General features: G+C 30.0%; 5 protein-coding genes across 8 annotated transcripts in view; 1 reads left to right on the top strand and 4 right to left on the bottom strand.

Annotated features, from left to right (window-relative positions):
• Nucleotides 1-8533, bottom strand: part of LOC127284632 (cadherin-related tumor suppressor) — a 100699-nt gene extending 92166 nt beyond the window's left edge. The window contains exon 1 of one of the 2 annotated variants that reach the window (XM_051310173.1): nucleotides 1925-8533. In XM_051310173.1, coding sequence (XP_051166130.1) covers nucleotides 1925-7240 — 5316 coding nt within the window. In that variant the 5' untranslated portion in view covers nucleotides 7241-8533. The remainder of the gene's footprint in view (nucleotides 1-1924) is intronic. The other variant, XM_051310172.1, reaches the window with a different exon arrangement.
• Nucleotides 1-27384, bottom strand: part of LOC127284636 (uncharacterized) — a 188819-nt gene that overhangs the window by 138957 nt on the left and 22478 nt on the right. The window lies entirely within an intron of this gene.
• On the bottom strand, nucleotides 13126-16876 carry LOC127284645 (rRNA-processing protein FCF1 homolog). Its single transcript, XM_051310191.1, has 5 exons — nucleotides 16733-16876; nucleotides 16477-16559; nucleotides 15859-15927; nucleotides 15474-15783; nucleotides 13126-13386 (listed from the first exon to the last, which is right to left on the bottom strand). Exons 1-5 carry the CDS (start codon nucleotides 16733-16735, stop codon nucleotides 13243-13245), a joined length of 609 nt encoding a protein of 202 aa, XP_051166148.1. The 5' UTR covers nucleotides 16736-16876; the 3' UTR covers nucleotides 13126-13242.
• LOC127284638 (N-acetylgalactosaminyltransferase 7) lies at nucleotides 17108-20876 on the top strand. Its single transcript, XM_051310184.1, has 11 exons — nucleotides 17108-17282; nucleotides 17569-17737; nucleotides 17851-18056; nucleotides 18137-18303; nucleotides 18378-18585; nucleotides 18653-18829; nucleotides 18890-19133; nucleotides 19195-19416; nucleotides 19491-19589; nucleotides 19652-19777; nucleotides 19855-20876. Exons 2-11 carry the CDS (start codon nucleotides 17588-17590, stop codon nucleotides 19993-19995), a joined length of 1740 nt encoding a protein of 579 aa, XP_051166141.1. The 5' UTR covers nucleotides 17108-17282; nucleotides 17569-17587; the 3' UTR covers nucleotides 19996-20876.
• On the bottom strand, nucleotides 21133-24058 carry LOC127284640 (T-complex protein 1 subunit delta). The gene is made up of 9 exons (XM_051310186.1): nucleotides 23774-24058; nucleotides 23231-23283; nucleotides 23047-23136; nucleotides 22728-22979; nucleotides 22551-22646; nucleotides 22324-22485; nucleotides 21905-22249; nucleotides 21584-21835; nucleotides 21133-21518 (listed from the first exon to the last, which is right to left on the bottom strand). The coding sequence occupies exons 1-9, from the start codon at nucleotides 23865-23867 to the stop codon at nucleotides 21273-21275; spliced, it is 1590 nt and encodes a 529-aa protein (XP_051166143.1). The 5' UTR covers nucleotides 23868-24058; the 3' UTR covers nucleotides 21133-21272.

The following is a 27384-nucleotide window of genomic DNA, read 5'->3' as shown; positions in this document are numbered from 1 at the left end:
CATTAATTTAGAATAAAATTAACTTTTTTAATCCCATCCATAATTCAAAATTTTCGATCACCAAGGGACCAAATTACTATGGAATTATTAACGCAACGGATATGTTTTGCGATTTTTTTTCCCCCGCTTCGCAAAGATTCGAGACCAAGATTTAGAAGATGAGATTAACCATAACTCTCGTATGGAAGTTTTTCGTAGTTTTTCGCGATATTAAAAGAATCCCGAGATGGCAAAGGGAGAAGAAGCACGACCGGTCGTCGGCCAAAGACAATTTTTAAAGCTTTAAAAGACTTGAAAGAAATCATCCCTCGAATATTTTACTGTCTGTCCCGCTGTTGCGAATGCATAACAAAAAACCCACTCACGAAGAAAAGGATTCGGCGATATACGAAGTCAAAGTTGCAAAACCGACGACGAGAGAGATGGAGAGAGAGAGAGAACTCACAACCGGGGCAAAAACACCCGTTGATTCCCGAGGAGTCACAGATCCCACAGGGAGTGTATTCAATGCGGGAGCAAGGGAGAAAGAGAGAATCAAGAAAAGTGGGAGTTATCGAGAGCGAAGCGAAAAATTTGAAAGGAAAGAGGACAAAGAAAGAAGGATTAAAGAAGAAATGAGTGGATATAGGAAAGAAAGAGAGAAGAAGTACGAATCATTGGAGATGGAGGAGTTGGTATAGAGAAAGAATTAACTTATACCTACGAAAGTTTCAATGTCTGTATATGTATCTTTGTGTTCGTTTGAGATCAAGTTTTTCTCGAGTTCTGAACCTCCGAGAGCGAGCTGGGGCCTACTCGAATCCACGTTGACTTCCTGGCACGCGGTTCGTCTTGTCGTTTATTTCTCTCCTCCCATACACTCTCTCTCTCTCTCTACTTCACGATGTCTCCTCCATATCTGTGATCCCCTTCCACACGTTATCTCGCTTTGCTTGCCTACACGCCCCCTTATTCTTCCCTCTCGTGAATTCTCCGAGGATCATTACTTTCTGTCATTGCCTTTAATTACATCTGATTATTGTTATGCAACACGCTTGTTTCCCACTAACGGACATGTCGTTGGACCCAATGGCGAGGACAGCCCCAAGGCGAGATGCAAACTTCTTTATTCCGACTCTTGAAATATATATATAAATGGACCCACTACTCAATGTATTTTACGGTTGTTAACTTGAAAAATAAGAATTCCTCAAATATAATCATTTCACATTTAAATAAAGATTAATCAATAAGTAGATTTTTACAAACATTGAGAAAAAAATTAGTTTTATAATGTAAAAATGCGGAAAAAGATGTCTTCATTCTCGACACACTCATTACATTTATTACGATGAGAGAAATATACACTTCCTCCATCAAAATTTATGATGCAGAACAAAGTGAGCAAAGTTCCATCTATATACGAATAAAAAGAAACGATGAAGGGAATGATATATTTTTGTTAGGATGATGATTGTAAAAAAAAGACACTAATTATTTTTAAAACATCCTCCCCTATTATAACTGACACGTTTTTAAAACTATAAAAATTAAAAAAATCTTTCCTATACATGACGGACAAGAAAAACTTGAAAAAAATAACTGATATAGTTTCACTAAAAGAAAAAAAAACTTGAAAAAGAGTTTAAATACATCATATCAAGAAGATTGAATCAAAAGATTACAAGACTTTTTTCTTGAAATTTCTCAAGAAAACGGATATTTCACACGAAAAATGATTGCGTAACTTTATAACGAAACGAGATTTCGTGCACTAAGTTAACCTAAATTCGTGCAGATTTAATATTCATATTGATCTATGAACAATACTGAAGACGAAAACATGAATATATTTCATATATACAATTTTTCCCTGACAGAAACGGATTTTTAAATTGATTTAGGACTGCTTTTTTAATGTAACATAAAAAATTTAAAAACTCACCTTGGTTGAAGCGATGTTGGGTCTGCTGCCTCCAATCACGATAGCGTAAACTTCGACCTCGTACCATTGGACTCCAGCCTCTCTGTCAAGAACCGCTGCTGTTGATAGAACACCTGTTTTTGTATCCACGTCGAACAATCTTTCTACCTGAGGTCCACCACTGCCGGCAGTCACATTCGTCACGTAATACTCTAATTCGACATTCGATCTTCTGGTTCGCGCACTCACACGTAAAATACTCGCACCCGCCGCTTCATTTTCATAAACACTACCCTCCATTTGACTGTTATGCTCCCAAACTGGTGGGTCATCATTCTCACCCGGTACAATCAAAGTTATGTACGTTTCAGAAGATCTTCTTTCAGCTTGAACTGATTCATCAGTCGCGCGCACACCAACCTGATACCTCGAAACTCGTTCGAAATTCTTCAAAGAATTTGGCAATTTCATTGTCAATAAACCCGAACTTCGATGAATTCTAAACATATCGGAATAATTCACTCCCGATCTAAGTAACTCATAAGTGACCAATCCATTTGTACTTGAATCCAAATCCTTGGCATGTAAATGTGCAACAGGAATTTCTTTCCCTGGTTTATAATTTAAACCACCTTTCAAAGGCAACAATGCAGCTGACATACTGACAAATATCGGTGCATTATCATTAACATCGAGAACAATTACAATCACCAATTTTTCCGCAGACAATCTCGCCGATGGTGGTTGTGCTCTATCAGTTGCAACAACTGTCAATTTAAATGTATCAATTTCTTCTCTATCAATTGGCAAGAGTGTATGAATAACACCTGTCGAGGGATTAATACCAAAACGACGTTTTTGATCCTCGGGTTCTTGATAGGCAATTGCGTAACTAACGATACCGTTTTCTCCAGAATCGGGATCCTCAGCTGTTACTGTATGTATTGGACCGTGAACGGCAACTCCCTCATGTATCTGACGTACGATTGCAGTATTTGGAAAAGCCGGTGGATTGTCGTTTGTATCGATAACATTTACCCGCAACGTCGTTACACTACTTAATCTCGGATGTCCAGCATCACTGCATGTAATATTCAAAGTATAACTCACCAGATCTTCATAATCCAATGGCTTTCTCAAATAAAGTGCGCCTGTCATGGGATCAATTTGAAAAGTATCCTTTCTATTACCCGCAGTTATGGCAAATGTTAATTCACTATTTGGCCCTAAATCACTATCAGTCGCTTTAAATCTTAAAAACTCAGTATTAATAGGCGTTGTCTCTGGTACCGATATCTCTGATTTATTGTCCACAAAGATTGGTGTATTGTCATTTTCGTCGAGAACTTCGACCTGCACTAAAGCACTCGAGGAAAGTCTCTTTTCCATACTTGCATCGTGAGCCACTACTGTAAGATGATACACGTCCAGGGTCTCTCGATCAAGGGACTTGGCTAAAGAAATTTGTCCTGTCGCTTCGTCGATCATAAAACGACCCTGTTGATTACCGTCCTCCAATGAGTAAAATACATCACCGTTTAAACTCTCATCCGCATCCGATGTGTAGACTCGTAATAGTTGCATTCCTATGGCCGCACCTTCACTCACTTGAACCCGGTAGGGCAACCTCAGAAACTTGGGTGTATTGTCATTAACGTCGGTAATGTATACGGTGACCTTAACCCTGTCTCTTAGACGATTTAGTCCATTGTCGGTAACAGTAGCCTCGAGGGTGATGTAACTACCACCAGTATTGGCAACCAATTGCTCACGATCAAAAACATGCAAAGATTTAATGAAACCATTTCTTGGATCAACAGTAAAATCCTGTTGAGTTGCTGGAAGAGAAAATGTTAAATCTGCATTTCGTCCAACGTCACGATCTGTTGCCTGTAATTTACCAACAAACGTATCAGGTGGTTCATTTTCCCGTAGTTGAAACGTGAAATTAGAATTTATAAATTGTGGAGCATTGTCGTTCTCATCGATAATATGCACAACAACCGGAACAATTGAACTTCTACTTGGATTACCTTGATCACTGGCCGTTACTTCAAGAGCATAATAATCCTGCTCCTCTCTATCTAGGGCATTTTTTACATAAAGTTGACCATCGGGAAATATTCCAAAGCGTCCCTCTGTATTACCATCAGTCACACGATACAAAACTCTTCCATTTGAACCAAGATCAACATCCGATGCAACAAGTGCAAAAAATCGTTCGTTCACTGGTGTAGATTCGGGTAAAGAAGTTTCGTAACTCGTCAACTTGAAAACCGGTGTATGATCATTAACATCCTCGATAGTAACTCGCACCTGCTGCTGGGCAGAAAGGGGTGGATTTCCAGAATCCATTGCTGTTACTTCTAACTGTAATACCGTACCCGGAGGAGACCTCACAGGTCTGTCCAAATAAATTATTCCAGTATTTTCAGCAACTCGAAATTGGTCTCCAGGATTGTATGTCAAGGAATATGTGACACGCGCATTTGCTCCTGCATCACGATCCTTCGCCCTTGCTAAACATATTTCTTGTCCGACTGCCGCATTTTCTTTAAGAAAAACTTCATCTCTATCGCCTTTGGGAAATTTCGGAGAATTATCATTGATATCAAGAACAGTTATATTAACAGCTGTTATACCATGTGCTAATCCTGCTCGAGCAGCAACCTGCAAACTGTAATAAGCCACTTGTTCACGATCGAGACAACCAGCTGTTGTAATTACACCTGAATTTTCATCAATTTTAAAATTTCCCTTCGAATCACCAAATATTATAGAATAAGATACTTTCGAATTACTGTACTGTGCTATTTGAATATTTCCCACTTCTCTGCCGAAATTCGACGATAATTCATTGCATTCACCTCTGTCCTCGGTTATACGAAACTCATAGCCGTTGTAAGTATCAAATTCCAAATGCTCGAGATCTTCTTCCCTTAGGATCTCGACAACCGCATTTTTGGCTGCGGTTTTATCTCCAGAATCACTTGCCGATATCGTTAATTCGTAGAGAATTTTGTGAGCAGCTCTCAATGATCCTTGTAAAATAATTTCACCTGTTCTTTCATCAATAACAAAAAGTCCCTCACCACCGGATTCTAATGTGTATTTTATTTGTGCATTTTCTCTTGTATCTGCATCGGTTGCCATTACTTTTCCAATAGAAGTTCCTGGTAAAGCATCTTCTGGCACTGGCATCAGATAAGTTCGCGGATAGAAAACGGGTGCATTGTCATTGACGTCATCTAAAGTTAAAAGCACCGTTGCTGTCGATGATTGCGGTGGATTACCCTGATCTTTTGCAATAACTAAAATTTTATAATTCGACGTTATTTCACGATCTAAATTGGTTTTTGTTGTCAACTGGCCTGTTAATGCGTCCAAGGCAAATGTCTTTGGATGTTCTATCAATATGCTTGGATGAAGACTATAAGCTACACTTCCATTAGTTCCTTGATCGTTATCGACTGCCGATAAAGTAGCGACTAAACTGTGCGATGGTATATTTTCCGAAAGATGTACTTCGACGATACTTTGCGAGAATTTTGGTGCTTCGTCATTCTCGTCTAAAATCGTAACTCGTAAATGCGTTGAAACATATTTGGGATTTGGACCACCATCTCGAGCGGAAACGCGTAATTCAACACTACCTTGTATTTCTCTATCTAAAGTCGCGATCGTAGTGACCAAACCAGTATCTTGATCAATGGCAAACCAGCCTTGTTCGTTACCTGAGTCGAAGTCGTAATAGATTCTTGCATTGAGCCCGGAATCGGCATCGGTTGCGGAAATACTTGCCACAAAACTGCCAATGGGAGATAGTTCTGATAACACTGCTGAATATTCACTTTGTTGAAATACCGGTTCGTGATCGTTGACGTCGTTAACGTGGATCACGAGATAAGCCGTTGCCGATCGCGGTGGTGTACCTTTATCAGTAGCAACAATAGTCAAGTTATATTTTGGAATTTCCTCCCTATCCAATCGGCCATTAACACGTACAATATGAAAATTTTGCGCATTATGACCGAGACGAAAGTGGCCTAATTCATTTCCTGCTCGAATGTCAACAATTGTTTCTCCATTGAGTCCCTCGTCATTGTCAATTACTGCAACGGCAGCCACTATTGAATCTTTAATAGCATTTTCATCGACAGTTGCAATACCCGCGATCGCGGGAAAATAACTGAATTTTATCTCGGGATCGTGATCGTTTGCATCTAATAGGTTCACAGTGACGTAAGTTCGTCCGTCTTGCCTCGGTGAACCATGATCGCGGGCGAAAACCGTTATAACACAACTTTTAGGACAAGCACTACCAGGTCGAGCAATTGTACAACTTTGCTGAGGACAATTCAAGGCTTCGGCTGTTGTAATTGTACCTGTTTCAGGGTCTATCGTAAATTGCCTCTCCATATCTGGAAGATAGTACGTCAGTTTCGAATTATCGTCGGAATCTTTGTCGGTGGCGTGTACAGTGAGCACCTTGGTTCCAACCGGAGCACTTTCATTCAATGCGACAACATAATCGCTTTGTTGAAATACCGGTGGATTGTCATTGACGTCCAATACTGTCACGTTCACTAAAAGGTAACCCAATCGCGGCGGACGTCCTCTATCCCGAGCACAAACATTCAAAGAATAAAATTCGACCTGCTCTCTATCTAATTTTCCCGTGGTTTCCAAATGAAGATATGTCGTTTCACCAGTTGGATTTCCAGTGACAGAAAGCCGAAACTTCCCGTCTGTATTACCGTCGACGATAAAATAATCATCAACGACACCATTCTCAGGGGTATCTTTGTCCGTGGCAGCATCCAATAAAAGCTTTGTTCCAGCAGCTGCAGATTCTGAGAAACTTACAGCGATACTCGATTCAGGAAATTCAGGATTGTTGTCATTGATGTCAAGTACCAGGATCCTTACTTCTATGGGGTATGTCGGTTGACTCGAGAGAACAACGAGGTCAAATCTATCGCTACCCAGTGATTCTCGATCCAATACAATCGCTGTTTTAATTTTGCCCGTTACTGGATCCAAGGTGAACTCTTGTGGTGGTTCATTAAAACGGTACGTGAAACCGGGTTTCACTGGTATCGTACCCACCAACATACCTTTTGGTTCTCCTTCTTTTACTTCCAATTGAACCCTCGTATCCACTGCTCTACTCTGCATAACCAAACCCATATTAGCACCATCCTGGGGCAACATTGGCGACCTTCGTGGTACCAATCTCGCAACCTTTTGAGGTAGGTTATTCTCAGCCCGTCCGCCATTTTGGTCCGTCGAGAGTAGGCCCAGGACCAGGGCCAAAAATGCAAATTTAAAGGGCATCTTTATCCCCCCTTTTTTTTCTACAATTCCCAATCGCTACCTATTATTTCTCATTTTTGATTGACTCCTCATCATCCTCAAAATGTTGATCATTGAAAATTTTCTTGTATTAAATTTAACGCGAACATGTTTTCTGAAGCATCTTGAAAATTTTTCTCTCCTCAATGACCAGATCGAATTCGCGATAATCGGCAAGAGACCAGACTCTTTATCGCTCTTAAAATTCAAGTAAACACGGCACGAGAATTCTCGGGGTACAGAGAGATATTGAGAGAGTGGGGGCACTGACCGAGAGCCGCGCCTCGCGAGAAGCGTCTTCAATCCTTCGCTCAAGATGTTGTTCAAGTCTCTTTTCGAACTTCTCAAACAGTAGGGCTATTGTTCTCACACATGATTCGCCCACTGTAACGAAAGATAACAATTTTCCCTGGTATCACTTCTTTCCTGCTTTTTATATTCTTACCCACGAAAAAAATGTAAAAGAATCGAAATAATTCGGTGCCCGGGTTTAAAAAATATTTTTTTTATATCACAATTTCATACCGTATGTCATTGTATTTTGTATCCAATCACATTCGTCGATGATGCACGTCAGGATCAATGTCCCTTCGCCACCTTGCGATGTTACTAGTCCTTGGGGGTACCACTTCTATTCCACTTTGAAACACACTTCGCGAAGAACACAAACACACTTCTTTTCCAAGTTACAAACAAAAAACAAACTGTAACAAAAAAAGAGAAAAATAATCTTTAACACTTGTATATATGTATTTGTGGCACTTTTTTTATCCAATACTGAAATATAAGGCACAGGTAATGGTCCATATAAGAGAATATAAACCGATTTTTATTTTTTCAGGAAAGGTATAAAAAAAACTTATTGTCACGTGAGTCAAATTTACGCACGGTTAATAATAGTTGGGCAACTTTTTTTTTTGTTTCTCTCTCTTGAACGCGAAAGACACGTGAAAAACGTGGAGAGAGAAGAACTTGTTTTTAAAAAATAGAGAGAGAGAGAGATGCGCCTCAACATAAAATAACCTTTCCTGAGGAATGATCCGACTCAACTAACTGTCGGGGACCCGAGCACCAGGTAAGTTGCCAGAGAGAACATTCTTCCAAGCTGACGCCGTCCCTCTCCAATCCATCGGGCCCAAGGGGCTCTCCTTTCTCACTCTCTCGCGCCACAACCTGTCTCCCCTCGTCTCCCCTTTTGCCCTCAAGGAACGAGCAATGCGGAATTCAAGATGGCCGCGGTGGAGTCCTGGGCCTGAGAATGAGAGAAAGAGAGGGAGGGAGAGAGAGAGAAAAAAAGGAGAGAGAGATAGAGTAGAAAAGAGGGACCAAGAGAAGGAAAAAGAAAAAGGAGGAGGAAGGAGCCTAAGCACAGGACTCTGGTCCAGGCCTGGCGCTGCATCCATCTAAGCTTAGGCTATTACCGCGATCAAATCTTGCTCTTTACTTTAGTCCGGTTTATCATCGAAAGACAGATGATTTCATCATTAGAATTCAAATTCTTTTTGTATCAACAATTTTTTTCCTTTTTATAATAATAATAATAATTCTATCCATATTTGAAATAATAACAATAATAATGATAATAATTTGTTTTTAATAAACAATTTAAATCCATTCTGTTTTTTTAGTTATTGTTTCTATTAATATATGATAAATTAATGAACATTGAAGAACTCAAAAATGAATTAATTATATTATAGCAAATAAATATTGAAAAAAATAATTTTTTTTCAGTTTGATCATATTAATAAATATGCAACAAAATTAAAATATCTGAAAAATAATAATAATCGAAATATTTATCAATCATTGTTAAAATAAAACTGTGAGTTCTATTTTCGAAGTTCTATTTTTTTCTAATTTTTTTTTTCTATTTTCTAATTATCAATGCAGATAATTCTTATATGGAGAAATTTGCAAGAAAATGTGTCAGTTTATATATGGTAAAATCTTCACTTCCCTTATATATATATATATAAATTTGACATTAATGAGTGAAAATAAAGTGATCCTTGATTTTAAAGTGAAAAGCCAGTTTTGATAATAATAATTTCCAAGACTGACCTAACGATTTAGTTATCCTTATCTCATGAGTTACAACTACACTTTCTAAGCGTTTATATTAAAAGCACCAAGAAAGCAATAAAAGCATAATTAATAGATTACCTAATGGTTATGAATATTTCTTCATTTACTGACTACCAAAGTATATAATTTTATATTTTCAAATTGTCCTTATATGAAGAGAATTCAAATTATTAAAAAAAAATTAATAAAAAAACAATAATAAATAAATAATAACAAATCTGTAATAAAAAAAAAAATAAATCCATAATAGTAAAAAGACAATAATAAATCAGGGTTGCCACAAAAATATTTTTTTTCTCCTGATTTCCAATCCGATTTTAAATTTTTTCCCTCACTCTAATGAAAATATTTCAAGAGTTTTTCAATTATAAAAAAATTAACTCTCTAAATCTGAATTAGTAAAAAGTGAGCTACTAATTTAAATTTGTAAGAATTTTTACTAATTTTAAATCACTAAAAATTTGACTAAAAATTAGTAAAAATTGTTAATAATGTGAATTAGTAGCTCACTTTTCACTAATTCAAATTTAAAGAAAAGACAATAATTTGAATTGAAAATTTCAAAAATTATAATTTTAGTAGCATTTTTAGAAATTTGATATTTTCCCAGTACTTTTCATAAAGTTCCCTGACATTTTCCTGATTTCTCTGACCTGTGGCAACCCTGTAAAAAATAATAAAAAACAATAATAAATAAATAACAAATCCATAATAATAAAAAACAGTAATAATAAATAATAATAAATAATAAAAAATGTATAATATTTAGAAACAAGAAAAATAATTGCAAATAATTGAAATCAAAATGAAAAGTCTAAATCATTTAAATCCGACTTATCAATCAAATTGAAAATCATCTCAATATCTCATTTGAAATTGAGGATCACATCAAAATAAATGTCGTAAAATTTCTTTTTATATATTAACTTACTAGTGTTGCTGCGTGATGACAGAAAATTTATATTGTCCATAAGCGCATTGGTAAAAGATCGTTTTCATAAACCCTGTCATAAGAAGAATAAAGCGCACAACCAGAGTTCAACATCCTGCATGTTTTAATGTAAAGGAAGAATTACTATTGCTTGCTCGCACCCTCACATGATTAATATCCATCGTTCCACTGTATATATAGTATCGTATATGCATGCGTATGCCATTTATTCGCGCGATATTAGAAAGAGCACATAAGAATCAAACTCTGCCAAGACTGACATTTATTCTGACAATGGAATGAAAAAAAAAAAAAAATTCATTTATATAGGTATACCTTTAGCAATTGTGAAATTCAAGTTTCTAAGCCACAATTAAACATCCATTGATGCCATGTCAAAATGGACGTTTCAATTGACAATAACATTTTCATTTAAATGCATTAACTATTCATAACGAGAAATATATTTTTTTTTCAAATAATGTATTTCAAATTTTTCGCCATATGAAAATATTTTATTCTAAATTTAAGAATATGAATACTATACAATGGAAATTATTTTATACATTTCAAAATACTGCGATTTAAAATTAAAATTACATATGCATTCTATTCTTTTAAAAAAAAAGAATATTTTCTTTTTCTAAGCGCTTCTTAATGAAAATCGAGAAAAATATTCTTAAAATAAAAAGCAGCTTAAGAATATTTTTCTCATGAAGTAAAATTGAAAAAATAATTTTTTGAAGTATTTTATATGAATTTAATTTTTTTACACGAGAAAATATTAAATATGATTTAAAAATTAATATAGACTTGTTGAAACTTGTAAAAAAAATGGAAAGGTCAGTGAATTAAACTGTGTCGAACAGTATAAAATTCTGCAACCAAAATGAGGATTCTGAGAATCGTTGTCTACATCTGTTACATATATCTTTTTCTTAGGAGAGTAGGGTTAGCATATATATTCTTTATTTCTTTCACAAACTATATATCCATGGTCAGCTCAGCAAAGTCTATGTTAACCAAATTTCTTTCAGTGCTGCTATATTTTTTTTTCTTGCCACTAAAGCTCAAATTAGTTGCAATACTTTTCGTTTTCTTTTCTCAAACAAACGTTCAAATTTAAATAAATGTTTCAAAGAACTATTTAAGTCTAACACTGTTTAATATATATTTTTCTTTTAAAAAGTGTTAAAAGGACTTGGTTCTCTAGATATAATTGGAATTTTTTTATTTAAATTCAATTTGCGACTAAAAAATTTAATTTAAAAATTAAAATTTTTAAAAAGTTTAAATATTATTTTATCAATATTAAAAAATATATAAATAAATAATGAAAAAATCTACTAAATTAAAATAATAAAAAAAAATCCGCAATAAAAAATATTAATAAATAAATAATATATAATAAATAAAATAAATTAGTAAAAAATGTATAATATTCAAAATTAAGAAAAATAGTTACAAATAATTTAAACGATATTAAAACAATATAATAAAATAATTTATATTTTCATTAAATGCAGCATATTCATTTCTTAAATCATGTAGTTCCCATTTTAAATTATTTCAATTCTTTCCAAAAAATTGTGTAAATTAAATTATAATTATTATTAACATATAGTAATTTTTAAAAACAGAATTATTTTTGTTCACATTTTTACAACGAAAAATATTCTTATCGAAAATAGTTAAAAAATTTTGTGTCTAATAATTTATCTTGATAATATAATTATTTTCGACCTTCATTTGTTACTTTGTTGCAGTTAGTTCAGTACATTGGTCAAGTATTTCAATTTAGTTTCGTATTTTTCTCATTATAACTAATTTTTGCAAATAAAAATATTGTGAAATATCAATGACAATGAAATTAATATTAATTTATTTAATCACACTCGTTATGTTATTGAGTGTAAATAAAATAATTTTAGCAACAAAAGGTAATTTAAAAAAATGTATTTTTATCTCGATTTTTACTAAGGCATAATTTATCTTAAATTAATTTTAATAATGTGAAATGTTTTCTTTTCGAATATATATATAGTTACAATACAAAGTGGGGAAGATTGTTATCATATATGCTCCGGTTTAAAAGAGGCAATATTTGGTTGCTCCCCAGGATGGAAGAAATGCTAATTTTAAGATATTAAAAAAATTTTTCGCAACAAATTAAATTGATTAATTGAAAAATAAAGAGTAAATAAAATTATTGGATATCACTAAATTACAACATATCAGAAACATAAATTAAACAAGAATTTTATATATTCGCCCCTAGGAGTTCGCCCTTTTAATCTTTTTGAATATAACAAACGTGTTTAACTTTCGGCGATGAAAAAAAAAGAAAAGAAAAAAATGTAATGTCGCCTCAAGTAAGAAAATAAATGCTAAGCTTTCATGGGTCATACTTCTAGGCTCCTTCGCCTACATTGCGAACTATAATTAAACTGGGGCTAAAGAACAACCGGATAGGAATCTTCTTACTCCCTAGTTATAATTTTTCACCCACGCTCAATACCTTATTATTAACTCATCGACACAAGGACGTTATATTCGCAAGTTATTTAGCAGTATATATGATTCTAACGGTAAATATATTTAACTGTTTAAGAAATGAATATCCTGCACTTAACTATTTCATTATTATTATTATGTGTGTACTTTGAGAATTCAGGATCGTATTTCAGACTCATATTCATTTTTCAATTAAACAAACTATAAAAATATATTTTTCATTTCTTCCTGAGAAAAGTGATCCTTATTTTTTTTTCTATTAAAATTTTTTCTATAAAAATGATAAAAGTTTGGAAAAAGGAGACACATTTGGGATCAGAATTAATGACTGTAATTCTATAATGCAGTATATTGCTATAAAATATATCCTTATAACTAAAGACGCTATAGTAAAAATACTTAAAATATTAAACATTAGAAAATTAATTAATTAAAAAAAAAAAAACGTACTTTAAGTTTTAGGGGCGCCATATGCGTCGGGCATTCTTTCGATCGTATATCGATGTTGAGCAACATACATGATTGGTACACCTGGAATTTTGCGAATTCTCCTCTTTAAGTCCTTGTCATTAGTGGCAACAATGTAACATTTGTGCTGGAAAAAAATTATTTTAATTTATAAATTTTTATATCAACTATTATCAGGGACAGAAAAAATCGGATAAAAAAAATTAAAAAAAACTCTACTACAGCAGAAAAATAATTATTAAATAAAAAACAAATGCATATTATAAAATTTTTCAGTAGAAAATCACTATTAATATAAATAACTAGCTGTCGCACCCGTCTTCGACGGTTGTAATATTTAGATTTAATAAATTTTGAAATTTATAATTACATCCAACTATACGTGTTCTCCTGTATTAAAATATCGTTTTATAAATTTTTAATTATTATTTATTCAATTCAATTTAACTTTTTCACTGCTTTCATATATAAAATTAAATTATTTTCATTTTATTGAAAAGAAATTTTTCTATTAAAAATTTATTCTTCAAATAATTTTTAAAGTTTTTTAAAATTTTAATTTAAATTGTATTGATTCAAATAATTTATATTTTCAATACTATAAAATTAAATACAATTTTAAATTATTTTAATTTTATTCTTCTAATTTTTAAACGATTTTAATTTTTTTAAATTTTAATTATAATAATAAAAATATTAATTTATTTGAATTATTTAAATAATTATAAGTATATTTAAATTAAAATAATTTATTATAAATATAAATTTTATAATAAATATTTGAAAAATTATTTTATTATTTTTATTCTTACATTTTTAAAAGAAATGCTCAATTTCAATACATTTTTCAATTACGATAATTTAAAAATTATGGTTATGAAATTTTTTAAATTGAAGGCAATTTCACTCTTAATAACATGATGTTCATTGATTTATAATTTTGACAGATTGAAGCATCTTCAAAAACAATATTTGAATTTTGTCGAAACAATAATAATAATAATAATTTAAATATAATAATTGTTAATTTCAAAGAGTAAAAAAGTAATTTTCGATTTTTTATTTTTACAATATCTGATTTCATATTCAGATTTGCAATTATTAATTTTAAAATTCTGATAAAATTCTTAAAATTTCTTGTTAAAAGCATACTTAATTGGTCACAAAATTTTAAATAAAGAACGTTTAGTAAAGAATTATCAAAAAATAAAAAATGTTAAATTTTTTAAATTTTTTGAAAGTGTCATATTTTTGTTTAAATTAATATTTTTCATTGGTGTGCATCTGAGATTGCGTTTAATACCCAACAGACTAAAAACATTATTGTTTTGCTTATAAAAAGTTGAACATAACGAATTTTTATATTACAATGTTATTAAAAAAATTGGAAATTCAAAAATTTAATTTAGACTTTTAAATTCAGACTATTTACTTAATTTAATAAAAAAATTGATTGTATTTATGTGAAAAAATTAGGTACAAATAGTTTCAAATCAATCTGACAAAAAATAAAAAATTTGCATTTTTTTGATTTTTTTAAATTTTTTGAAAAAATGTCATAACTTTCGTTCATGATAATATTTTTTAATCAAATATGGCTAAGATTTTAAGTTACGTTAAGACTGAATACACTGCCAAGTTTCACCTCAATCGGTTGAGCCGTTTTAAAGTTGTGCCGGTACAAAATATTGACGACAGACAGACAGAATTTTTATTTATGGCATATTTGTTATCTTTACTACTTAAAATGATAAACTATGCAAGAAAAAATTAATTTGGAGCAATGTACAGACAAAAGTCTGATTTTATTAATATAGATAATATATTAACTAATTAATGATATTATATTAAATTGAAAATTCATTTTTTTGGTTTGGGGTCATTCAAGTATTACGTAAGAATTTTTAAACATACATAAGCATGTTGTAATGGAAAAAATAAGAAATTTTATAAGAATAAAAATCTCATATGACCCAAAAAAATTTAAATAAAATTGCTGAAATCATTAAAAATTATTTAGATCGAACCTTGCTAATTCATTTAAAAAAAAAGTACTCACAATAATTTTTGCACAAGTTCTTACGTTTTCTCAGAAGACAGAGGTGCAGCTTAAAATTTTAATTTAACTTTCAATTGGTAATTTAAAAAAATTTAATTTTAAACTTTTAAATTAAAATCTTTTTGAAAAAATTTGTTTCTAAAGTATTTACTCACTTGCATTACTCTGTTGACTATACAATCATCAGCATATGTGCCTCTATGATTACATGGTAATTTTTCAAATCGAGGATCTTTTATTATTTTCAAAGCAATTTTATATTTAGGTCCAAGTTTTTCCAATTCGCCTAAAACACAATCTGTTACATATGGTATACATTTTGCATACAAACATTCCTCCATGCTTTGAATAATATCAAGTTTATTTTTAATTGAGAAATTAACGAAATTTGTGTCGATTACAATGTGATATGGTGGTCCCAATTGAGTGTTATATTCAAAGAAAAGTGCTGAAGATTGTTGTGGTCTGAAATTTAAATTATCAACTATTTAATACAAAATTTATTTAAATAATTAATATATAATTTAATTTTAATCTTACAAATCTTTAACTTTCTCTTTGGCATCTTCGGGCTTTTTGTTTTTAGATGTTGCACGTTTCTCAGGTTTTCTAAAAAATATAAAATATGATTTAAAATTTTTAAATCACTAATTTCTTTAAGCCTTAAGGAAAATAATTTGTTTTTTAAAAATGCCATTTTTCCATGACTAAAATAAACAAGAATGACAAGAATTTTATTATACTACATTTCTTGTAGTGAAAACATTTTTTTTTCATCCCCTTTAGGCAGTAAGTTTTATAGGTATTTTACATTCAATATAAAAGCATAAATATAAAAATCGTAGAATTATTTATAGTTTAAAATGTATACTTTAAATTATGAAGACAAGTGAGTCAAAGTATACGCGTTTTGTATAGTTGAAAAATAATAGTGTAATAATTCATTCGTAATAACAATTTTATAGTCGATAACTGGTTTCATTAGTAAAAAAAAGAAAGTAAAGAAGTAATAATGATATTTAAAAAATTTAAGCATCAAATAATATATTTTAATTATATTTAAATATTTTCAATGTTAACTATTCACTAAATGATCAATTTTTCAAAAATATATCACATTGTCAACTTATATTTTATTCGTATAAAATGTACACTTACATTCTAGGATCATTAGGATTGATCATTTTTTTCATTTGTGCAAACTTCTGCATTACCACTCTTCGAGTTCTTTTATTTTTCCCCTGAAATAATTAATTACATATTTAAATAAAACCCTAAAAAATAAATTTTCAAAAATATGTTATGGAAATTTCTTGAAACATAACCTCACTTTCAACACGTGTTATGTATTTCATGTTTATATTTATCAATTTCAAAATTTATGATATTTTTCTGCAAAATATTGAATACTTACCATTTTGAACAATTAATTAGTTATTTATTACAACTATATGCCTTAGATTTATAAATTTTATAAATTTTTTATCGAGAAACACTCTGGACACACGACAATAAACGGACTTTTAAACATCTAAACACTCATTGGCTGAAAATTAGTTTGCCTTTTCGACACGTCCATTGAACAATTTTCCCGCCATTCTTTTGAATATTAAATAGTCATTATTAATTTAGAAGGAAAATGTAAATACTAAATAGTTCAGTAAATTATTATAATAATAGAATTTATAAATTAGAAAAATAAATATTCTTTTAAATTTAATCACAATATATTATTCAATTACAGTTCGAGAATATCCGAATGAAGTGAATGCCAACGCTTGGAAAGTGGACACTTGGACAGACGTCAGACAGGCATATGCCATGATGGCATGATTGTCAATAAATAACGGGTGTTTTTTAGTATTGTATATTTGTCGCATTTATACCAGAAATAAAATAAAAAGGGCAATAATTAAACAGTATTTATATAAATTCAAGTCATTCCGTTTAATTCCATATGCAAGGTGAGTGAAATATTTCATTTATAAATTAAATAGCAACAAGTCATAACAAATAGGTTAAGATGTTAATGACCACGGTGACATTTACAAACACATTTGACCGAAATTCTTCTTTTTTTTAATATATTCCAAATATTTAAAAATAATAATAACATAATAATCAGTGTATGAACAATTTAAATGTTTGGACAAGTTTTAAAGTAAATAATAATTATTTGTGTAGAGATATATTTGTTTGTTCACTGCGATATCAGGAAAAAACATAATTATTCAAATTTTATTTTTACAGTACGTAAAATTATTCAAACATGCGAATTGTGCAGATAAGAAGAAACCGCTTATTTCAATTATGTGCTTGGCTTTGCTTTGCCACTGTACTAATTTATGCATTTTTATCTTTCGCTTCGAAAGATCATGTTAACTCCATTAAAGGATATTTAATCAAAGACTCTGTACAGGTAATGTCTATTTTTCAATTTTTTTATTTAATTTTGAAATATAGTTCCAAGTAACAAAATCCAAAGACTTCTGTTAATTTGGATACCTAATGAAAGTTTTACATTTTTTTCAGGAACCTGTTTTAGTTGATGGATTAGGTAATTTTGAGCTTAAAAATGTGGAACCAAGAAGTGGACCAGGGGAAAATGGAAAAGCGCATATTTTAAGGGAGGATCAACAAAATGATGTTCAACAATCGGAAGCAGAATATGGAATGAATATGGTGTGCTCTGATGAAATTTCTTTAGATAGATCAATTCCAGATTCAAGACCTGATGAGTATGTGATACCTTTTTTCTAACTAATTAATTTATTTTAAATAATAAGAAAAAAATTGATTAATTGAAATTTTTTCATAGATGCAAGCATTGGAACTATCCTAATAATTTGCCACGTACAAGTGTGATTATTGTTTTTCATAATGAAGGTTTTTCAGTTTTAATGAGAACAGTTCATAGCGTAATTAACAGGACCCCACCTCAATTTTTAGAAGAAGTTCTACTCGTTGACGATTTTTCTGATAAAGGTTCGGCTATTTAATTTTTCATTTTTTATTTGTATAAATTATAATAAATATTTATTTGTTTATACAATTTACAGAAAATTTGCGAGGAGAATTGGAGTCTTACATTGAAAAATGGGATGGAAAAGTAAAATTGATAAGAAATCATGAGAGACAAGGTTTAATTCGAACCAGATCACGTGGAGCTCGCGAAGCAACAGGAGAAGTTATTGTCTTTTTAGATGCACATTGTGAAGTTAATGTCAATTGGTTACCTCCTTTATTAGCACCAATAGCTCTAAACAGGTTTGAAATTTAGTTTTTTAATAATTGATAATTTAAAAAAAGGAAAATAACATTTGTTTCATCGCAGTAATGTTATGACTGTTCCTGTAATCGATGGAGTTGATCACAAGACTTTTGAATATCGTCAAGTTTATCATGAAGGACGTCTATATAGAGGAATTTTTGAATGGGGAATGTTGTATAAAGAAAATGAATTGCCAAATAGAGAGGGGAAAACTCGAGCTCACAATAGTATGCCATACAGGTAAATTTTGTGATAATAAAAAATCATAACGAATTTTTAATTTTATTTTCTTTTAACCAGATCACCAACACATGCAGGTGGTCTTTTTGCAATAAATCGTAAATACTTTATATCATTGGGTGGTTACGATGAGGGATTACTCGTTTGGGGAGGAGAGAATTTTGAATTATCTTTTAAAATCTGGCAATGTGGTGGTAGCATTTTGTGGGTTCCTTGCTCTCACGTTGGTCATGTTTATCGAGGTTTTATGCCCTACAATTTTGGCAAACTTGCGCAAAAAAAGAAAGGACCTCTCATTACAATTGTAAGTATAATTGATTTGAATTTCACTGAAAGAAATTTGATTTTAATTTATTCTTTTGCAGAATTATAAAAGAGTTATTGAAACATGGTTTGACGATAAACATAAGGAATTTTTTTACACAAGAGAACCTTTAGCGAGATTATTGGATCATGGTGATATATCTGAACAGCTTCTTTTCAAAAAACGAAAACAATGCAAAAGTTTCCAATGGTATATGGATAATATTGCTTACGATGTTCTTGATAAATTTCCTGAATTGCCACCAAATATACATTGGGGCGAGGTAAATTTTTTTTTTTTTTTGATCGCTATTAATAATAACATTTTGAAGTTATTAATTTTGTAAACGATTTTTAGTTAGTGAACGTGGCAACTTCGGCATGTTTGGACACTATGGCACATTCACCCCCAAGTTTAATGGCAACATCCTATTGTCATGGATTTGGAAACAATCAAGTAAATTACTTAATTTTCAAAAATTTATTATTTGAAAGTACTAAATATAATTTTTTCCTTAGCTTATGAGACTGAATGCAAAGGGTCAATTGGGAGTTGGTGAACGTTGTGTAGAAGCAGATGAACAGGGTGTAAAATTAGTATTTTGTCGACAAGGAACTGTCGATGGTCCTTGGCAATATGATGAGGTATTATATTTAAATTATAAATTCATAAACTAGACTCAGAAAAGATCAAAACTAATTCTATAAAATTTTTTTTGCAGAAAACAAAAACTCTTTTACATAGAGTATACAAAAAATGTGTTGCACTTCATCCACAAACTCATCAATTATCATTAATGCCCTGTGATATTTATAATACATACCATCAATGGAGCTTCCATCAAATTCATCCCAAGTGGTGAAATAACGTATTTTAAATATGTTGAACGCTCAGAACATAAAAAATTCCTAAGGTAACTAAAAACAAAAACTGATGAAAAACTAATCAAATTATTCCAAGAATATCAGTTTTAGATTACTTGGTGAGAAATTAGGTTTTTAAGTCTGTACAAATCGAACAATTCCATTTTTAGAAACTTTTTTCAATTATAGATACATTATTTTTTTAATGAAATTAAAATTCATTACATTTTTTAAAAAAATTTTAAAACGCACAAATTGGAATTATTTCCTATTTCATAACTTTCATTATGAAGGAATTATTGACTGAATTACAAGAACACTTTCAATTAATTAATGTAAAGTACTTAAAAGAAATTTGTAAGATTAATATGTTATAATAGGTAGAAAAATGACTATGATTCCAGTTATTTACTTTATAATGGTTAGAATTTACAAAAAAAAAAAAAATAAGTAGTTGTTTTCCAATATTTGTTAAATAATTTTAAATCATGACAATAATAATGAATTTAAATTACATTTGACTAGTTATTCAATGTAAAATTAGAATATATTCGCTTTCGACCAGCTCAAAGGTATTGAAACTTTTTATAATATTTATGTAAAAAAAATAGGCATCAAATGCTTTATTTAAGGAAAATAGCTCTTCCTTTCTTTATTATAGAAAATTTTTAATCAAATGGGTTTATTCTACGTAGTTCTATAGTTTTATAGAAAGTTTTTTTCTGTAAAAGTTTGTACAATTACATAAAGCATATTGTTTCTCTTCACTTATTTCTTCGAAGAAATTATTTTCTTCTTCTACACTTAGAAAAAAAAGTATAATTAAATTTGTTACTGTATTATCAAGTATTATTGAATACATATATACTTTTAAACATAAGATTTATTGAAACTGAATATTTTAATAAAAATAAAAAGACATTTTACACAAATTTCAACTTTTTTCTTAAAAAGAGCCTTTTCCGTTATTTATTTAATAATTAGAGCTGTGCAAGTTTTTAAAATTCGAACCGCTCCATAAGAATTAACATGGGCTCGAATCGAATATTCGATTCGAGCCCATACAAAATTCGAACTTTTGCACAGCTCTATTAATAATGTATATGGTGTTAAAAAATGAAAAAAAAAATTCCAAATTTTGTAAGGAAAAAGATTGTTTTTATTTTTTAAATAATTTTATTGTGTTATAAAAAGTTAAAGAAACAAAAACTCGTGTCAATGTGAACGAGATGAAAAATATATTCGCAAAGCTGATGGTGATAAAAAAAAATAATTATTATTGCATGGTATTAATGATATCGTCAATTTTTAATATACTGCGAACGGTTTCGGAAGCAAGTGTTATTAAACTTGTGGACACTAAAAGCGGTTGAAAGACTTTCTCTTCGAACATGTTTGTAATGGCTCCTTTTCGTACATTTATTCCTGTTAAAATTTCACCTTGGGAGTGACGATTTCGCAGCTCTGTGACTGTTGCAATTGGATTTAAACCAGCGTTCTCAGCCAATGTACACGGAATGACCTGTAACAATTTTTTTTTATTTGTACCAAAGAAGAGATTTTTTTTCATAAATGATAAAAACAAACCTCAAGAGCGTTTGCATAAGCACGAACGCAATAACCGTCGACACCACCAAGAGTTTGTGCATAAGCTGCGAGTTTTAGTGCTAATTCAATTTCTGGTGCACCACCTCCGGCGATCAATGACTTTTGTTTAACTAAACAACGAATTACACACAGAGCATCATGCAATGATCTGTCGGCTTCGTCTAAAACTAATTTGTTACTTCCACGAACCACGATTGTAATTGTGCGACCTGGATTCTGAATTCCAGTGATCTGTCAAAAAGAAGAAAAAATGTATAAATTTTAAATATTAAATATTTTCTTCTTATTGCGATATTTTACCTTGACGAATTTTGAATTTCCAGTTGCAACTTCTTCGCACAATTCAGCGCTGGAAAGATTTTCAGCAGTAAAATGATCCAATGATGCAATTGGTCGACAACCAAGAGTTTTGCAAACATAAGAAATATCCTCTCGTTCGATATCCTTGATTACCATAACTTTAATCTTATCCAAAAAGTGAATGGCAAGATCACTTAAGGCATCACGAAGAATTGATTTTTGAATTAAGAGAACGTTACAGCCGGCCTTTTTGATTTGTTTTACAATATTAAGAATATAGGCTCTTTCTTCTTTTAAGACACGATCCATCGCTGAGTAATCGGAAACAACGACATTGTGATCCATCTATGAGAAAAAAGATTCCGTTTATATAAAAATTAATCAGTATTTTTTTCTATTACAAAGTTTATAGTACTAACGTCAGTTTTCGGAGGCGATAGACAAAATTGAATTAGACCAATTTTAGCTTTTTCAATGCGTCTTGGTCCATTGACATTTGAACTTTTTTGCGTGAACACGAGACCATCGATCAATTCTGTGTCTTCAATGGTTCCACCAAGTTTCTTAATCACTTTGATGTCCTTTAAAAATATTTTTTAATTAATTTATGTTATATTTTTTTAAAAACTAAAGTAAAGAAACTCACTTTCAAATCAACCGAACTCTCTTTTCCGGGTTCGGTAACTTTAAGAACAGCATCCACTGCCAAAGGAGCGAGAATACTTGAGTGTTGAGAAACAACCTGAAAAGAAAAAAATTTGGAATTATTTAATGAAATAATAATTTAATAATATTAAATATAAAAAATAAGGGGAAAAAATACTTTAGAATTTAAAGAGGTAGCTGCTGTTTCGACAAGAGATGCTTTGTCAGATAAATTGACAGCTACACGTAAATCCATTAAAATTTCAACAGCCTTTGTGGCTGCAATTTGAAATGCCTCACTGATCGAAGTTGGATGTATTCCTTTGCGCAGTAAATGATCTGCAGCTTCTAAAAGTGCACCAGCTACAATAACAACGCTAGTTGTTCCATCACCAGCTTCAGTATCTTGAGCTTTTGACAATTCAACCAGCTGAAAGAGAGAAAATTTATGTAAATTGAAATATTAATTAGAAATTTTAATTACTAATTATGTATACCATTTTTGCTGCAGGATGAACAACATTCATTTCTTTCAAAATAGTTGCTCCGTCATTTGTTATAGTAACTTCGCCATTTGATGATTGAATCTGAACAAAAATTTAATATATAAAATAAAAACCTTTGGTATATATTTTTAAAATAATTAAAAAAATATATATTTTTTAAATAATTAAAAATTACCATTTTGTCCATTCCGCGAGGACCCAAACTGGTACGAATAGCATCACTAACAGCTGTAAATTCATAATTTGTTTTATTTAAAACTAATTTCAAAAAGAATTACAATTTTTCGAAACATAACCTCAAAATTAGTACAGAAAACAGCTAATTCATTTAAATAAATCATATAAAATAATAACAGAAGTCATATCAAATTTTATATAATTTAAAAAAAAATTAATTCTATTTTTTGTTCATTTAATAACAAATATATCAACATTTTGAGAAAAATAAAATTTTAGAGCACATTTTTATTTTAATTACTTCAATTTTCAATGGAAATAAATTAGTAAGTTAAATTAAATTCTTAATTTTTTTAATTTTTCTAAACGGAGTCATTTATAAAATGTGGGTAAACCACAACCGGTCCAAGACATGACCATAAATGGAGAACTCCAACCAAGAATGACAGACATTATGATCGTGCTCCAAAAAATGTCATTAAACAAAAAAAAAAAAAAACAGGTAAATAATAAATTATAAATTTTTTAAATTATAAATTACCTTTTGCAGCATTAATATTACTGCTACGAATATCTGTGGGTTTAGTTTTATCTTTATAAGCTTGGGTGTGGGTGTTTGCAGTTAATTGAGTCATGTTTGATTTAATTCCTTTACTTTGACGATCAAGTTTATTGTAAATTTTCTGCAAAGCAGGATTTGTATAATTCCGAGGAGCGCTTTCGCGAGACACTTTTGCAAACTTTTTATTAAAAAACTTATTAAACAAGAAACAAAAGCTATTCGACCGCGTGCAGAAACAACTCGAAGGTCATGAAATATAAAAATAATTGAGAGGAAACAAACAGTATCAGAAGCGGTATGAACGGAAACTAATAAAATGCAATGGAAGTAAAAATTCGTAAAAGTAGAAAAAAGTTTTAAAAATATTAATTAACTGTCATAAAATTTTTATTTTATTCTCTATATTTTGATTAATTGTCTATTAAAAATATTAAATTTAAAAATTAAGTCAATTGAAAATGATAAATTTAAATTATTTCATCGAACCACCGCAGGATGGCGTTATAAAACTATCCAAGCATTTGATTGGTTACTGACATTGCTCTTTAAATTTTTTGAACATAGGTTATAATCAATCGTGATATTGTGCGCGGTTTTAACGGTTAAATTATTTATTTATTATAAATATTTTAAATTTAGTTTTTAAATTAAGTTAATAAAATAAAGAAAGTGTATACAGTGTTATCGTGCTTTTTATGTGTTATAAAATCGTGTGTTTTTTGTGATAAATATTAGAAGTACGCCAAAGATTAATTTTAGTTTTTTGATCGTTATAAGAACATTGGCAAAGTTTATAAAGTAATTTAAAAAGAAGAGGATCTTTTTCTCGATTATAATAAAGCTATCAAACTTTTACAATACAGAGTAATAACGGAATTGATTGTTTAATATAAAAATTACACATTTCCTTATACATGTAGTATTTAGCAACAGGACACTATCTTGAAATGTCAATAAAATGATGTTTATTGCAAAGAGCATCGTAAACCATGCAATTAAAAGTACTTTGTATTGTTAAAACCTGCTCTTTTGGAACATCGTTGAAACTTGCATAAAAGAACGAAGGTATCTATGATTTTATTGCCTTTTTATTATTCTTCTTATATATTGTTATTACTGTATAACAAAACTATTGTAAAGTTCATAAAAATTTTAAAGTTAATTAAAATATGAAAATTTTACAAACAAAAGATTTTCTCGCGTCATTAGATATTGACATTAGATGTCGATAATTAAATTATAACGAGTGAAAGCATTCAATTTTTTGATAATAAAATTATATTTTAAAATAAATGGAAATAAATAGATATTTTAGAAAATTAAAAATTATTTTTGCATAAATTGATGTGAAATATAATATTTTTTTCATCTCTCGATAAGAATGGAGATATGTGCTAAAATATAATATTTCACACGAGAACTCGTCCAGTCGTCCTCTAATTCTTTTTTTTTCATCATCCCGCAGGTAATCATCAGCAAGGCACTTAAAAAATTTCACCTTGGAGCAAAATGAATGGGGAGAGAAATTCTACGCCAGTGTAAGTTTAAGCTCGGCGCACAACGGTTAACTGTCGGCGCGGTTGCGATCAAAAAGTAACCAACACCGATCATCGGTCGATTTTCTCATCGAATATTTAAATTTTTGAATCAACATTTTAATATAAGTGAACAGTGAAAACAGAGAATTAGTTTATCTCGTGGTAATTCTTTGAAATATGAAAAATTTAATATGAGCAAAAAAAAAGTGGCAAAAATTTGAACGACCTTTAATAATTCCTGATGTGTCAGGAGGTATGTAAGCTCAATTCGTTACGGATGACGTACGCTGCAACATCACCTGAGCACCTGTTTGTTGTGCGAGCTAATCGCGACGTGTCGCAGCAGTGAAGTTTTTTCCAGTATATAAATTATACTTTTAAACAGTGCGCCGTGAGTTAAATTAAAAAATTGAACTCGTGATGTTTTTCCAGTCGAGAACAGTCTTCTCAAATGCGGTTTTGTTTGCGACGCGCGTCTTACCTGAATAGAAGTTAACAGTGTTGACAAGTGTTTTTCGTGTGTGTGTGTGCGAATAATAATATTAAACTCTGATGCTTGCTCAAAAAACATATAAAGTATTTTGCAACTTTCATCGGGAAAATTAAAGGCAATTAATCAAAGGAATTAATGAGATAATGACATTATCATGAACGTCCCTATAATTGCTGGAGATATCGACGATGAGGATTATAAGCCGCGCTTCGTTAGGGTAAGTTTTATTTTTTAATTACACGTAACTTTTAATCTCTATTCCTCTTTGTGACGTATATTGATTCACAATATTTGATAGCAAAGATAATATGTCGCAATCTATTTCTAATAGAATGTAATTCTCAGGTATCTGAAAGGGTAAAAGTTTAAAAGGTCTTATAGAATTAAATATACACTTTTATTTAAAAGACAGTATTTAAATTATGTACTTTTATTTTAGAAATTTGAAAATTATAAAAATAGAGTAACAAAACGAAAATATTCATATTTGAAGGAGAATATATTTTTTCTGTAAAATTCTGGAATATTCTTTTATAAATAATCGTAAAAAAATAGAATTTAATTCTAAAAAATTATCTACATAACCGCTGATAATTATCAATTTTCGAAAAACAAATTATTTAATTATTAGGTAAAATATGACTAAACATAATTTTAAAAAGTGATTTTTGTTATCAGTATAGTTGATTACTTTTTAATAGATGCTTAATTTTTCAAAAATAGATTTTCCAAAGTTATATCTTTTTTACGTTGTTCTAATTATTATATCTAGGTAATATAGTCATAATTAAGGAATCCATTGAAAAATTTATACTTATGCTATAACTACGTCATTTGCTAAAGAATAGTTGTTGTTATCAAAGGATAAATTTCTATATACAATTTTCTGACATAATCAACGTTTCTTTTGTTTTTAATTTGATGTTTCATTTTCTTATATATCTTCCATCTTTTCAAATCGTTATATAAATATTTTAAATTCCTAAAAAAATTTTCATTTTTCTTTTTTGATTTTTCAAATTAAAATTTTTGTTTGTTAAATTAAATTTAAATTTAAAAATTAAATTTATTAAATTAAAATTTTTAAAAATGTAAAAATAAGAATTGAATATTTTAAAAGGCAGTGTTAGGAATTTTAAAATCGGTAAAAAATAAAACGATATTTACTGTTCAAAAAAATTGTTGATAGTTTTAAATATTTCTCTATAGTTATATACCTGAAATTTTTTTTTGCCTCGTCCTAAATACATTCATATATTATTTCACAATTAACCAGTTATTCTCTATTGTAAACTTATTCATTCCATGTATAAATTTACATAAATCTCAATAATCGAGACTTGCCACTCACGTATAGGGTAATCATAATTTAATATTTTTCTTTAAACCCCGTTTTTATTTTTCAAACAAATTAATGTTTATAATAATAATAATAATAATAATAATAATAATAATAATAATAATAATCATCATCATCGAAGGTACATTTTCTTATGATTTAAAAATTTGTTCCATTCTTTTATAAATGCAAAAGTGCAAAATAATTATATTGTTGAATA

The sequence above is a fragment of the Leptopilina boulardi genome, unplaced genomic scaffold, assembly GCF_019393585.1.
Source record: "Leptopilina boulardi isolate dan_hultmark-lab unplaced genomic scaffold, ZJU_Lbou_2.1 LbouV2_325, whole genome shotgun sequence".
Classification (NCBI taxonomy): domain Eukaryota; kingdom Metazoa; phylum Arthropoda; class Insecta; order Hymenoptera; family Figitidae; genus Leptopilina; species Leptopilina boulardi.
Note: the sequence above shows the minus strand (reverse complement) of the source record. Positions and strands in the feature narration are given on the sequence as shown.